This window comes from Nelumbo lutea, chromosome 1 (assembly GCF_056320005.1).
Source record: "Nelumbo lutea isolate HS-2025 chromosome 1, American lotus-T2T, whole genome shotgun sequence".
Taxonomy (NCBI): Eukaryota; Viridiplantae; Streptophyta; class Magnoliopsida; order Proteales; family Nelumbonaceae; genus Nelumbo; species Nelumbo lutea.
The window spans coordinates 208,235,552-208,250,631 of record NC_142684.1 but is presented as its reverse complement, the minus strand read 5'-3'; the positions used below and the strand labels follow the sequence as shown (position 1 = coordinate 208,250,631).

General features: G+C 36.2%; 1 protein-coding gene and 1 pseudogene across 9 annotated transcripts; one reads left to right on the top strand and one right to left on the bottom strand.

The window, feature by feature from the left end:
- Positions 1–2,898: 2,898 nt before the first annotated feature.
- LOC148880668 (ferredoxin-like protein) lies at positions 2,899–8,528 on the top strand. Of its 4 annotated transcripts, XM_088962648.1 has the most exons (5): positions 3,216–3,425; positions 3,572–3,714; positions 3,864–4,189; positions 4,290–4,353; positions 7,766–8,528. In XM_088962648.1, the coding sequence occupies exons 4-5, from the start codon at positions 4,347–4,349 to the stop codon at positions 8,359–8,361; spliced, it is 603 nt and encodes a 200-aa protein (XP_088818774.1). In that variant the 5' UTR covers positions 3,216–3,425; positions 3,572–3,714; positions 3,864–4,189; positions 4,290–4,346; the 3' UTR covers positions 8,362–8,528. The 4 variants fall into 4 exon arrangements, with proteins under 4 accessions (XP_088818772.1, XP_088818771.1, XP_088818773.1 ...); XM_088962647.1 differs by having other exon boundaries at positions 3,076–3,228; positions 3,864–4,353; XM_088962646.1 differs by lacking the exons at positions 3,864–4,189; positions 4,290–4,353 and having other exon boundaries at positions 2,899–3,228.
- A 2,436-nt stretch (positions 8,529–10,964) lies between these two features.
- On the bottom strand, positions 10,965–14,798 carry LOC148880667 (protein FAR-RED IMPAIRED RESPONSE 1 pseudogene; annotated as a pseudogene). Of its 5 annotated transcripts, none has more exons than XR_016104629.1 (5): positions 14,548–14,798; positions 14,344–14,426; positions 11,518–13,685; positions 11,354–11,413; positions 10,965–11,244 (listed from the first exon to the last, which is right to left on the bottom strand). The product of XR_016104629.1 is annotated as a protein FAR-RED IMPAIRED RESPONSE 1 pseudogene, transcript variant X3 (transcript). The 5 variants fall into 5 exon arrangements; XR_016104630.1 differs by having other exon boundaries at positions 14,554–14,798; XR_016104627.1 differs by having other exon boundaries at positions 14,344–14,798.
- Between the last annotated feature and the right edge of the window lie 282 nt (positions 14,799–15,080).

Genomic DNA, 15,080 nt, shown 5'->3' with positions numbered 1-15,080 from the left:
ATGTGTGATAGATCCCATAGAGCTTACCTTGAGGGGGATGCCTTTATATAGACCGAACACCCGTGTTGTAGTTGGACGAGGTCTGGGTTTGTCAGGATAAGGTCGCCCATTGAGATTCTTGGGAGGTCTTGCTCTCATCGAAAGGTCGTGTTTCCTTGCCAGTGCAAGACTTTGCTTCCTCACAAAGCCTTTTTGTGACGTAGTTGTGGTGAGGTGTGCTGAAGTGGTTTGAAGTCATTGGCTATAGAGGCAGATCACGTGGCAACTTTAGCCAACTAAGGCATCACAAAAACAATGAAAAAGTAGTAGTAAGGGTGTCAATGGACCAGTTTTGGATGGATTGGATGGACCAACAAAACATATTGGATTGGATTTATCCAGTCCAAATATTTATTAGATGGGATTGGACCTAGTTTAGGTTAAGCCAACATCTAGTTTATTGATATAAGATATGAATATAGGTGTCAATGGACCATGTTTTTGGTTGAAAACAATCTAAATTAAAACAAATTTGAACATAGTCCAGACATTGAATTGGACTAGTGTGTTCAATTTTTTCTATAATTCTTTTTTGCTTTTATATGTGTAAAAATAATTATGATATGTCACACTTACCTCTTGTTTAATATGATAATTATATGATATTATACATGTGACTGAACATTCTTTTGCTAAATTTATTCATTTTTTTTTCATTTTGTAATTTTATTTTTCATTAATTTTTATTGATTGATTGATTTATTTATTTATGACATTAACCGCTAAAAAAATTGACCCAAAAGTTAAACTATTGATGTTTGCCAAACAATAAAATAATTTAATTTTTGCTCAATTATAAGTTATGTATTTAATTTTCATTATCAATAAAAAAATATTATTATTTATTACACATATTTTTTAATTTTATTAAAAAAATATCATAAATGTATCTAATTTTTTCTACATTTTGTAAATTTTTATATTTATTTTTATTTTAAAAACTTTATTACCTAACTATGACTATATAGTTTGATCAATTTGATTCGGATTGTTTAGTTTCTTAGCCACCACTTTGATAAAGAATGATTTTGTTATTGGGTTAGTTTTAAAATATAGGGGTTTATATTGTTAAAAATGTTGACATAGGGGTTGAAAGTAATAATTGAAGTTACATTTTCAGATATGCATTAAATATACATTTATGGACATTTTAATAACAATAAATGTTTGCATTAAAGCTACAATAAATTGACTTTTATACCCTTTTCTCAAACAATGAAATAAGAAGTAATTTTAGGAGGGATGAGCATTGTTTGGTTAAAACCAAAAAACCAAACTAGAATTTTCGGGTTTGGTTTTTTTTTGGTTCGGTTAATTTGGTTTTAAAAAATGTTGCTTTCGATTTCGGTTTTCAAGATTGGAAATTCGGTTAACCGAAAAAACCAAAATTTATTATATACATAATATAATATATATTATTAATTTATAAAATTTAATATATTATAATATGTATATAATATTAAAATATGTAAAATATATTAACATATACATATATTATAATATACATAAATATATTAATATATAATATATAATATATAATAGTATAATATTAATAAAATTCGATTTTAACTAAAATAACTGAAAACTGAACAAAAAAATTGGTTTTGGTTTTTTTGGTTTTTTAATATTTCAGTTTCGGTTTGATTTTATATTTTATAAGTTCAATTTTAAAAAAATTGATTTATCCCGTTCGATTTTTAACCGAATAAACCGCTCCCTAAATTTTAATTCAACAAAACTCCCACTACGCATTTCCACTTTTATATTTAAAACTACTGTTACATTGCAAATCCTAAATGCTGGGCTCACAATTGAAATAATACAAGTACAAACATGTATAGTAGAAATACAAGATTTTGCTATATTTACATTTGTATTCTTTTCCTAACTAAACCCTATTTAAGCATCTAACCATCCATGCAGCGGAGAGGAGACGAGACATCAGAAAAGACAAATGAGAAGACATAAATAAGTAAATAACAATTAACACTACCATTCGATCACTCAAACGGTCACACCATTCCTCGGTGTTATGGTGCCAATTGTCATACCAAGAGGATTTATGGGTCTTGAACTCTTGGGCCTCCAAGTTCACAAAAGCCATATGTGTGATGGAATTGGGTCCATGTTATTGGAACTCATTATTAGCCTGCCAAGATCTGGGCTCAATTCCGTTGGGTAGTTTTGCACTCAATGCACCGAATCCACGAAGGAGAATAGTGCGGCCCGTGTGCCTGCTGCAATCATGGCCACGGCATGGACTGATCATGACACGCACAGCACAGCAAGCGGTATCGTAAGCCTAGGTATGCAATGCGTTGGTCCCACATAAGGGTCAATTATTTTCAAATGTCAACTGGTGGACAATCACAACCGTCCATACTGATGACGATGGAGTCGTTTGGAGATCAATCCCATGGACCCATCCGACACTGATCATTCAACCAGTGCAGTAAATAACATCCAACAAATTTGGACGGTCTGTACTGATGCCATGGCCCACTAAAGGTAGGGATTAAGGAAAAGGGAAATTTCCATGGACCTTATGACCTGAGACAAGGTTCAGTGACCCCACTTTTCTGATTGGCATCCAAATATCAGTGGGCCCAAATCCTCGGGTTATGGACTTATTGATAGGAGACCGGATCTGCTCCAAACAGAAGACGCCTCACACGTACATCTTACCATGCATTGAGAATATTTCCCGTACTTATTGATAGGAGATATTCCCAATGCACGGCGGATGTGCATGTGAGGCGCCCGAGTGCGAGGAGCATATCCCGTCTCGATTGATAGAGTCCGGGAACCCATCTCAGGTTTCAAACCTGAAGGCTGTGTACACATATCTATTTTCTAATTTCTTTAACCAAAAGAAAGAAATCCGAGGCCCCCGTAGACAAACGGCTAGTTGGGACCACTGGCAGTCTGGCTCTTCTTTTGTACTCGGTCTCTGCAACATTCAATCATGTCATCTCCTGCATCCTTCTTTTCCGGGAAAAATGCAATGTCTTCCACCATTACCAACCGCACCAAGATGTTGCATTGCTAAAAATTAAACAAGTACCCAGTTCTCTGAAGCAACAGTTTCTTTATTTTTCCTCACTGGTTTTTCTACTTTTCGAGTTGCGAACAAACGCATTAGTCCAAACTCCAAAGTGGTTGAAGGAGCAGAACTCCTCTGCATTTAGAGTAATTTTCCGCTTCTGTTTTGTTGCATTCCTTCCCCCAAAAGCTCATTTAATCTATCTTGAGGAGAAAGAGAAGAACCGAGTTTCTGAACAGAAGCTGATATTTTCTTTACTCCTCCCTTTCTTAGTTTATTTCTTCCAAAACTATTATCGATTTTCGGCTCTTTTCGGTTCTCCTTACTCACACCCATTTAGGAGGTCTATATAATCTGCATTTCTCCAATTTCTCTCAACTCGCAGTAGCTAGAATATAACTTATATTATTAGAGGTAGGGTGAAGAAAGAATATGTTTCCATAATTTTGCAAATTTCCTCATTTTTTTTGGTTTGTTTTATATTTTCAGATACTTAGAAGCGAAACCCATCCAAATAAAACAGATATTGCAAGTGTTGGTGGTCGTGATGATGTTGAAGAAACTATGTTGTTACATTTGGCTCATTCTCTGTAACTTGCTGCTTGTCGTTATGGTTTCCGCCAAAAGCCACGGTAACAATGCTCTTTACCCTTCCCTCTTCTGTCTTTGTTTTATTTCTGTGTCTGGGAATGTTGTTTGCTTTTTTTTTATTTTTATTTTTTTAGGCTTCTTATTTAATTGGAGCTGTTGTTTTCTTCTACATTGCTACTTCCTCTTGTAGCTATTGTATGAAGTACAAATCTGGTCTGAACAGAACCTACCATCTAGAGCAGATTGTATCAGATAACATGGTACAAATTCAAGTGATTCGAGATTCAGTGTTTGGATGTTACTACAATGTCTCTAGGCAACAGATATGTCAAGCCAGATGATCCCAACCATCGGATGAATAGATGTCAATTTTAACTACGTTTTTCTTGATATCTACCATTCTCTTACCGTAGGTGTGAAAGTGTGTGATAGCCCATAGCCCATAGCAGGAATGGTTATTATCGTCCTACTCCACTGACTTCTGACAGGACTTTGTAGCAGGGCAACCATTCAATGGTGATTGCTCATCTTGTAGATTTGCTCTGGATGCCTTGACATTCCAGCAGTTACCTTCTCTAATAGGCAGAGTGAATTTTGTTTCGTTTTGGTAGTACAGATTCTACAGAAGAGTTCATTTCAATACTGTACTGCTGGGTGAAAACTTAATCTCACAATGCCAGGTAATGTTAGGCTCACCCTTAATGTTTACTCTTCTTTGTTTTTCCCTCAGTCCTGAATTTAGGAATTATAAAATAAAAAAAAGAAAGAAAAAGAAGAAAAGCCTGCTCAATGGATATGGATTGAGTAAATGATGTTTCACTTGCATATTTACATACCTAGAACCAGTTAAACAGGAACTTATGGATTCTGTTTTCTATAAATAAAAAACCTTCTCTATTGTGGTCTATGATATTTGATGTTGTTGGACATCATCTACATTCATGTACAGACACATGCTGATGCTATTTAACCAAAACCTAATTTACCATTCACTCTTATTTTCAAATAGGTACTGTATTTGTATATTGCACAATTAGATTTGTGAAACAAACTTTATAAATGTATATGCTTCCATGTTTTGCAGAATCTATGTCTCATACCTTGTATCAGTCTTATATGCAATTCTATCTTAGACAGATTTTTCCATCTCAGGCTTATCATTATGTTGATTTTATTCATAGTCTCTTTAAGATCTCCAAGTAACCGATTTGATTGAAGATGTAGCAAAGTGCAGCATTCTTACTTGTATTCTTTTCAACTTCACTTTGTTCATTGTTTGTTATTTGTATTCTACTCCCATATGCTTCTTTAGATAAAGTTCAAAATTTTTTATGTTGCACTCTTAGCACGAGTGTATGAAGAACCTCCAATGGATTATTTAAAATCTGGTCCCTTAATATTATTATATAAATAAACTTCTGTATATGTATACAATCTATATCATCATAAACCTGATATTTTTTTTGTTTATCATTTGAAAATAATTTTATTAGATATATAAATAAAGAGATCGGATGAGTTTTTTATCTTTATACCCAGTTTGCAGAACTATTATAAGTGAACAATAATGGTCAATGAGATCAATAAACACTGTTTACCATTATTGTTGTCCTTTTGCTTCCAGGACCAAGCATAAAGAAACATGGGCATGCTGTGTAAGGTACCTGGAAATTGACATCACCATAAAAGATACAACATCAGAAAAGCTATAGATGCTATAACCCTTCTTTCTTTTTTTTTCACTATTTTACTAAAGTCATGTTTCATAGATCAATCACCTTGTTTCATGGTCCATATATAACCTTCTTCCAATCTTAAATAACATAATGTGGAAAACCCTCAACCTCAAGTAGTCACGTATTTTTCTTTGAAATGGATAGACTCATAGACAGACAAAAATGCACATATTTTTGTGTGAATGGGCAATAGGCCCTCTTGCAGAATTATCTAGTTTTTCTTGTGATTCCGGTTGTTCTATACCTCACTCCCATAGTTCATTCTTTAAATTTTTGTGAATGGGCAATAAGCCCTCTTGCAGAATTATCTAGTTTTTCTTGTGATTCCGGTTGTTCTATACCTCACTCCCATAGTTCATTCTTTAAATTTTAAAGCTTGTTGTCAAGTCAGCTACCAAAAAACAACAATTATGAAATGGAAAAGGTGAAGTAAATTAAATCCAAACAAACAAGAATTTCACTATGGAAAATGCCTGCTTGCTCTTAAGCTGGTATAGTTTAACAACATGTAACAGTATCTACACCATTCATGGCTTAATTTTCTGAATGTAAGGGGTGCAAAAACTGTTCAGTTCCTAAATATTGTCAACTAGATCATTCTATCCTTCAGTATTCGAGATGATAGTTCCCTCAAACGATCTCCTGAGTATTGCCCCCTGTCACTCTGAGAAAGAAATCAAATTATGTCACCATCCTTTTTTCCTTTATAAATCTTCCTCATATCTCATCCTAAGAAATCCTTCCCCTCTTCATTCAAGTTCTGATCCCCCTTAATCAATTTGCTCACATACCATCTCCACCTTCTCCCCTCCAATCTCGTTTTCAGTAACCGCCCCAATCAGATATTCTCAACTGGCCTCTTCTGACTTGCTTTTAGTCCCCTCTTATTTCTGAGTTCTTTAACTTCCGGCTCATTACAAACTTTTTTGAATCAAAACCACCACCCTCAAGAAAAAGAATACACCCAAAGCCTTCTTTACCTGAACCTCTCTTTTGACTATTGTATTAAGATCAAATTTTCTATTAACACTTTAACAACAAACACTTGACCAACCTACACCACACCTTTCCCCTCCATGACAATTCTTATTAGGACCCCTTCTTTAAACCAATTTTTATTTGCTACTCAATCCCTAGCTCAGGGGCCATTGTTTGGTTTAAATCTTGGGCTGACAAGTGTTAGAACATGGGTTTGAGTCTGAGAACAGTCACTTTGTGCCAAAAAAAGGCATTGTTCTGTTTCCAGTCTACCCCACCCAAGCATTTTATGACTGGCATGGGGTGTTATCATTGGTTCCAAAGATTTTTGCACAGCCATCGTGTTCAGCTAATCCGAATTAACCCAATATTTGGTAATGGCCTTTTTACTCAGCTCTAGCCCATGGAGACCTAAATCTAGATAATGGCCTGGTAACCTGAACATATAGTAGACTTGGTAGTTTTTCAGACCTTTAGCCTGACTAACAGGACCTAAAATGTTCTCCTTTGCTGAAAGAATCTGGAACTGGAGGTCTGGAAATTCCATAGATCTATCCTCTATCCCACTTCCAGCATTCATAATGCAACCAAAACTCACATCAAATTTTCCAATTGGAAACTCAAAACAAAGCTATGACTTATTCTCTATTTCCTCTCCATCCCCTGCAGACAACATAGAATTTCCATTTTCACGTTCTGATTAATTCCAACCTACTGAATCATCATTGGAATCTCAAATTAGAAACCTTTCCATGATTAACCCTTGCCTCATCAATTCCAACCTGATTACCTCTGCTGGTATGTGGAATCCATATTTGTTCACTTGAATCTGCGAATCATATGTATGTACATCCATCATCAAACCACTGCTTACCTATTTAACACCATTGTCATTTTAATACACCAATTTATTGACACTCTATCTTAAATGATCCAAGGAAAAATTATAAAAGAACTTTGATGAACATGTAGTTCAAAAGGAAAAATTATAAAAGAACTTTGATGAACATGTAGTTCAAGAGAAACTTATTTTTGGGAATATCAATGTTCCTCACATCTCCAGCTAACAGATCTACAAGTGTGGCATCGGGTTCCTGGTGGACATTGTTGATAACAGGAAGAGATCAAGTGTTCTGCCATATGACATTGTTGATATTTGCTAACTTACATCATACTAGCTCTTCTTTAACTTAACTATTGTGATAGCATGCCATCGCTCATGCTCTATATGTTCGCTTTTTCATGCATTCTTTTTAAGTATAGCATACTACCATTCATGCTCTAATTTTGACTGCCTATGCACTCTTATAATGTAGCCCAATTCTATGGTTTAATCCCTGTTAATTCTCTTAAGCTATTCTGTGGTATTGTTGTGCAGGAAACCCTGCAAATGAGCTTGTTTCTATTATTAATGAGAATCGAACAGCCCAAAAGCTTCCAAGGCTAAAAGACAATCCTGGTCTTGGGTGCATGGCCTTGCAGTATGCAGTGGACTGCAAAGGTAACTGTACTGCCAATAACACCGTAAGCTGCCAACCTTCTGAAGATGACTTCACTGAGATCTTCGCACCCAACTGTGGTGTTGAACTGCCTACCTTTGACAACATATCTGGCCACATAGTGGGGTGTCAGTTTAAGTATCTGGAGCCATCACAAGCATTCTCAAACATTCTTGTCCGAGACAAGAAGGCTCTATCCCTATTGAGAAGCAAAGAACACACTGAAGTGGGAGTAGGCTTGATTGAGACTCACCGAGGTCCTTTCTTTTGGTGCATTTTGTTTAGCAATGGCCAAACGAATTCAACATTTGTTCTTGAAGGTGGTGGAAGAGGCATCAAGCAGAAGAGAGGATGCTTCAGTGGAACGACCATTCAATGCAGTGGGGTTCACAAGATTGATTTTTTCTTGAACACCTTTCTGATGATCATATACATTATATTTATCTGTTACTCCAGTAATATCATAGTTCTATGAGAACCTTGAAAACATGGCGAGGCTATTGTAATGCCCTTTTCTTTTAACTATGGTTTCGTCACATTTAAGATGAAAGAACACAAAGAAGACCATAAAGCTCTTCAATCACTTTCATTCATTTTATATGTGAGTCTCTTCAGAGTTAAGAGAAGCATTTTTTACATTTCTAATCCCTGAACCAACAGTTTGAGACTTTGAGGTGGTCTAAAGACCTTACAAAAGTGAAGATTTTCATTTGCCTTGAATCTGACCATAGTATCTGGGGTTTTTCATAAACAGATCAATTAATTGCTCACCAAAACCAAGTTCTGCTCATTCGTGATATTTTTGCCCTGTTATTTAGTTGAGAAGGGAAGGTGGACCATGCGAATCAACCATGTAAATAGATGGATTTGATGAGCAAATTTACAGTGCATCAGTATTCAATTAAGTGGTTTAGTCGCGTAGACATCGTGCACACTACTGAAACTAAAAGTGACAGAATTTTGTCCAACAACCCTACTGTCAGAAAACTCCAGCAATTTGTTTATGGTTTGATATTTCATGGTAACTAAGAGCGCTTAGAGGTATCAGAGGAAAACTCATACTGAGATTGTGAGACTTGCATGTGCATTGGTGTGTATAAAACATCAATGCTCTTAGTTATCTATGAGTTTCAAATAACATCCCCTGTACTACACCACCAGAAGGCAGCAGTCTTACTGACTGTTTCCACTTGCTTGCAGAGACCTATTGGATTGAACTAGACAACCGAAAAAAAGGGTCTGAAACCCATATGGATGTCCATAAGGATTCAATTAAGTGGTTTAGTCGCGTAGACATCGTGCACACTACTGAAACTAAAAGTGACAGAATTTTGTCCAACAACCCTACTGTCAGAAAACTCCAGCAATTTGTTTATGGTTTGATATTTCATGGTAACTAAGAGCGCTTAGAGGTATCAGAGGAAAACTCATACTGAGATTGTGAGACTTGCATGTGCATTGGTGTGTATAAAACATCAATGCTCTTAGTTATCTATGAGTTTCAAATAACATCCCCTGTACTACACCACCAGAAGGCAGCAGTCTTACTGACTGTTTCCACTTGCTTGCAGAGACCTATTGGATTGAACTAGACAACCGAAAAAAAGGGTCTGAAACCCATATGGATGTCCATAAGGCTGTGTTTGGTTTCAATGCAAATAAATTTGCACTGATGTAAAACCATGACAGTGCAAATGATTGGAGTGTAAATTCTGACCTGTTCTTGTTTCAAATTTTAGCTTATTTTGCTTGATTGCAATACAAATGAAGTAAATTAATACACGAAGCAGAACAAAGTAAAATCCAATACAAAAATAAACAAGAATTTGCATTTTTTACATTTGCACTCCCATGCATTTGTACTAGTGCAAATAAATTTGCACTGCAACCAAACACAGCTTAAGGCACTGTCTCAGTGACAAAATCCAATATTTAGTCCAATTATTGATGAGGCGCCTCTTGTCAATGTGCTCTTTTATTTTTCCAAAGGATTTAAGCCAAATGATCACTGAAGATTAAACCAATTTTATTTATTAAAGTAATAGGGTAGTCATAGTTGGCAACTGGCCAACTGCTCTAAGCTTAAAAATTGGGGAAGTGCCAACACCAATCAGTAAAAATAAAGGTTGTCGTTGCATCATCTGATACGTAGCCCCTACCACCCCAAACTCAATGTTGTCTGAATCAAGGATCAAAATTTTGTCACGTATTGAAGCCTTTTCGATACGCCCCTACAGGGGTGTTTCGGATCAGCAAGTGGTTCAGGGGGTAGACCGGTCTTAAACCGGCCCCTCTAAACCAGTTTCGAAAAAAAAAAGACATAAAAAACAGTACCAATACAGGCCGGTAGAACCTTGGTGTGAACTCTGATGCCACATCCCTCTTGTGCACTTTTCCTCTCAAATTTTGGCAATGGCTAAAAGCGAAAAGCTAGCTAAAGTTTATCAGGCCTGTAAAGCATCCTTTCAAGTGTACTGATTACCATAAAAAAATGGTAGTACGTTGATTGCATCGATTCAGATCCATGATTAACAAAGAAAATTGGGTTTAGGGCAACAGCAATAAATAAATGAGAAGGCAAATATGAGCAACGTTGTAATTATCGGAACAATCTTTTCAATTATTTTCTTTTACCATCTTTTTCTTTCTGTAAGTACAGTATTTTATGAAACAAGATACACAATCAAGTAACTAATCACATTGGTGTGAACTCTGATGCCACATCCCTCTTATGCACTTTTCCTCTCAAATTTTGGCAATGGCTAAAAGCGAAAAGCTAGCTAAAGTTTATCAGGCCTGTAAAGCATCCTTTCAAGTGTACTGATTACCATAAAAAAATGGTAGTACGTTGATTGCATCGATTCAAATCCATGATTAACAAAGAAAATTGGGTTTAGGGCAACAGCAATAAATAAATGAGAAGGCAAATATGAGCAACGTTGTAATTATCGGAACAATCTTTTCAATTATTTTCTTTTACCATCTTTTTCCTTCTGTAAGTACAGTATTTTATGAAACAAGATACACAATCAAGTAATTAATCACCCCCCTCCCCCCCCCCCCCCCCCAAAAAAAAAAAAAAAAAAAAAGGATGTAACCTTACCTGTACATCATGAGAATTGCCTATAAATTTATATATCTTTAAAAGAAAAAGGATCCTGCAGCCAATCAAGGGAATTTGACAAAACAAAAGAATCAACATTTTAACACTTCTTCTATATACCACGTAGAAGTATTGAGTCGTCACTCTATCTATGTTCAGTCACAATGTGGACGCCTAACCATCTTAGTCTCATATTCATAGCCTGCCTCATTGAGTGCCACGGTAGCAAGTTGGCAGGACTTGAATCAGTTATTCCTACAACAAATGTAAATTCCAATAAAAGAAATAAAACTATGTTTACTATACCATATGGAGATACAGAATTTCCAATCATGATTATAAATAGCATGTATATATGCCTTACATTTCCATTGTGTGCCAATGCTAACCATTACCAGTAGGTGTTGTGTCACCTTATTTGTCTCTGCATGCATGAAAATACAGTCTAAGAATTATAATAATATATGGTATATAATGCTTGATTGATATAAGTGAAATGTACTAATCAGGCAATTCGTGCCTTTTTACCTTTGCAACCTCTCTATTGCCTGGTTTTAATTGGGTATACCACCTATTGCATGGTCTGTTCAGTGCCAAAACCATCCCAAGTTACAGATGTGCTGGGGTTCACAGAAAACTTTACAGGGTTGTTTACTACTGCACATTTTGTAATAGCCTCTTCAATTGCAAAAACTGCAATAGTGTAACTCTCTTGAGATATCGATCCCTCTATACCCAATTTAAGGGCTCGTTGACACAAATCATTACAGCGTTGTGCCCTAGATCCCAATTCCTCCGATCTTTGCCCTGTTCTATACCTGTTCTTTGCATCTCTAGTCCACCGCTCAAGAATATACGTGGATGGGATTTCAGTCAAAGCTGAAAATTGCAGAACAACCATTGCATGCCTACAAAGAAAGCCTTTATATTCAAATAAACGACATAGACAAGACACCTCCAACTTCGTTTTGTTCCATGTCACTGTGAACTCTTCTTGTGCTTCAAAGTCATGAACCCTGAAAATGATGTGGGTTCCAACTTCTTTCTCTTTTCTAGGATGGCATGCAACCGTTCCCAATACCTCTTCTTGGAATTTCCTGAATATTTTGTAGGTATAGATTGTAGACATTTGCTTTTCATAGGGTGAATGAGACTTCAAAGGAGGCATTTCATGCCATGTTTCAGAATCTGCTCCAGATTCCTTGTCATGCCTATCTTGTAGAATCACTTTACCTTGCGTTAAAAACTCTTTCAAAGTGGTTTTCTGATGCACATAAGTATCAAAGAAAGAGATAATACTGTCAGATCGGTTGGTAGTAGATATCCCAACAGCAGAAGTACCCTTCATATAAACTGGTACCCAATGCTTACGATCATCATACAATGATCTAATCCAATCATCCTCCCTAAGTTGAAAGTAGTCAACCATTTTCCACCATGCAGTTTCAAATTCTTCCTCTGTCCATGACTTATAAGTGCATCTAGTAAACTCTTCCATGAAATTTTCATTTCTTTTTATTACGTGACTTAGTTTCTCATGTATATTCATCAATACATGCCACAAACAAAATTGGTGGCATGCATATGGGAAGATCTCTGCAACGGATTCCTTCAAAGCCTTATCTTGATTAGTAACTATCATTCTTGGAGCTACTCCACCCATTGCTCTAAGCCATGTCTGCATCAACCAAACAAATGTTGATTCAGTGACATCTGCAAGTAAAGCACATCCAAGCAATATAGGCTCAAGGTGATTATTCACTCCAATAAAAGGAGCAAATGGCAAGTCATATCTTCTTTCAAGATATGTTGTATCAAAATAAACAACATCGCCAAAGCTGAAATAATCATGTCTTCCCTTAGCATCAACCCAGAAAACATTCCTCAGGCGCTGCTCATCATTCAAATCAACTACATAGAAGAAGTTGGGGTTTTCCTGTTGCATATGTATGAAATAATCAAGCAAAGCTTGTATATCATCTTGTTTTATAGCCAAACATGCTTTTATATCTATTTGATTTCTGACATCTTTCTTTGGATAACAAACACTTTTGTCTCCATTGCACTTATTGGACATGGCATTACAGATATTACTAGTTTGTACTTGGCCAGCACATAAAAATTCTAAATGCTTCTTGCTAATAGCATTCATGCACCTGCGGCTTCGAAAATGATATGCTTGAGCTGGCAAAAGCTCATGGTTATGCTCTTTTATAAAGTTATGTACATACCACTTTCCATCCTGCCTTCTCTTCACATGCATGCTTGCTTTGCAATCTGTTCTATTAGTAGGTCGTGGATTAATGACTCCTTGCTTTGTATGCTTGGTTCCTTGTCTATAGCATGCAAAATTTGCATCAATAAATGTCCCAGTTCGTCTTGAACGACGAGTATTCCTTTTCTTGGTCGTGAATCCTAAGTAACTAGCATATTCTTCATAAAATGCATATGCTTCTTCATGTGACTCAAATTCCATTCCCTTATAAGGCTCAAAAACTGTATCCTCTTCTGTGAAAGCAAGATTGCTGGTCAGAAATCTGAAAACTGGTTCATCTTCTCCATGCACTTCTTCATCATTCATCGTATTTCCACCCACATTTGGCCTAGAGTCTTCTATTTCATGTTCATACATAGGCTCTTGAATATCTATTTGCATAGAGAAAATCTAAATCTCTCCACTCAGAGATTCCTTTGCCCTGTGAAAAAAAAAAACATGGAACTTATAAATAGAGCAATTATTCATAAATAACCCACCCCACCCCACAAAAAAAAAAAAAAAAATGAAACAAAAAAGAAGCTTATGAAGAGTGATATATGGTGGATATAACAATTTCTATACTCAACAATACAGAGGTGGACAGAAAAATACTAGCCAACTAGAATCAGAATGCATCATCCCACGGTAAATTGCAAATCATACTCCTCCACAAACAAAGAGGATAGATTCATACATTCATACATTCATACATGCACAGCAAAAGATGAATTACATTCATTGGGATTTCAGACACTTCCCACCCTACATTTAATTCTTCAAAGTAAATTTTTTTCTAATTTATAAATTCTAAAGCTTATTTGTTATCTTTTCTTTTAGTAATATAAAACTGTGGAGCTGAATTTATTATAAATTAGTGCTACAGTGGGTGTGGGGCGGGAGATGCACATGCACCATATAACCCTAAACTAGTTATTCTCAAAGCTTTGACACTGAAAGTGAAACTCTATACATATATGAGTAATTAAAGTACTGAGGAATACATCCAAATTACAAGAAACCATCTAGGGCATATATTTTGTAATCTTATTTTTAATTTTAGTTTTCAAGTAAGCGAATTGAATTCAAAGGAAGCTAACCTTAAATCTTCTTCTCCTTCAGACTCCGAACCAGTTTTTTTTCCTCTCTCTCTCTCTCTCTCTCTTAGTGGCTGATACTGACACTGCGTAGATCACAGCGTTATCTTTCTCAACAAATCTAGGTCAATTGGAGGATTAGATCCCTAGAACGAAGGGAGAAAAACAAAATTTGATGAAAATTAATAAATTTCGACAGGAGCAGACCTCGACCTCGAGAAGTTGGCTCCGGCGCCGGTCACGGAATCGTGCGTTTCTACGGTAGCGCGGGTGATATGGCAGGCCTGATCGACGCTCGCGTTCGAGAAACAAGAGATAACGCCCATCAACATATTTGCCATCGATTATTGAAGGAATTATCAAAGAGAAGAAGCTTTTTAGTGGAGAACGGGGAGGGCAGTTTTGTCCTTCAGAATCATCTGGGATTCAGAACCCTAATTTCTCTTGGAACGCGCATCTAATGCGGTTTGCGATGGCATTACCCTACTCGACCTTTTAACGACATGAATTAAAGTGCGCCATAGCATTGCCTAAACGTGCGTGTGTGGCCGGGCAAGGTGATCACTTTTAGCCGTTGAATTGGAATAACTAATAGTTAACGCTTTCCCCTTGCTGAGATGGGGAATTGAGGATGCGGGTGCAAATGGATCGAATGATCCGATCAGATTCTTTTTCGTCGATTTCGGATATTTGGATCTTCCGATCGAATAATCCGATCTGATTTATCAATCGGATTCAAA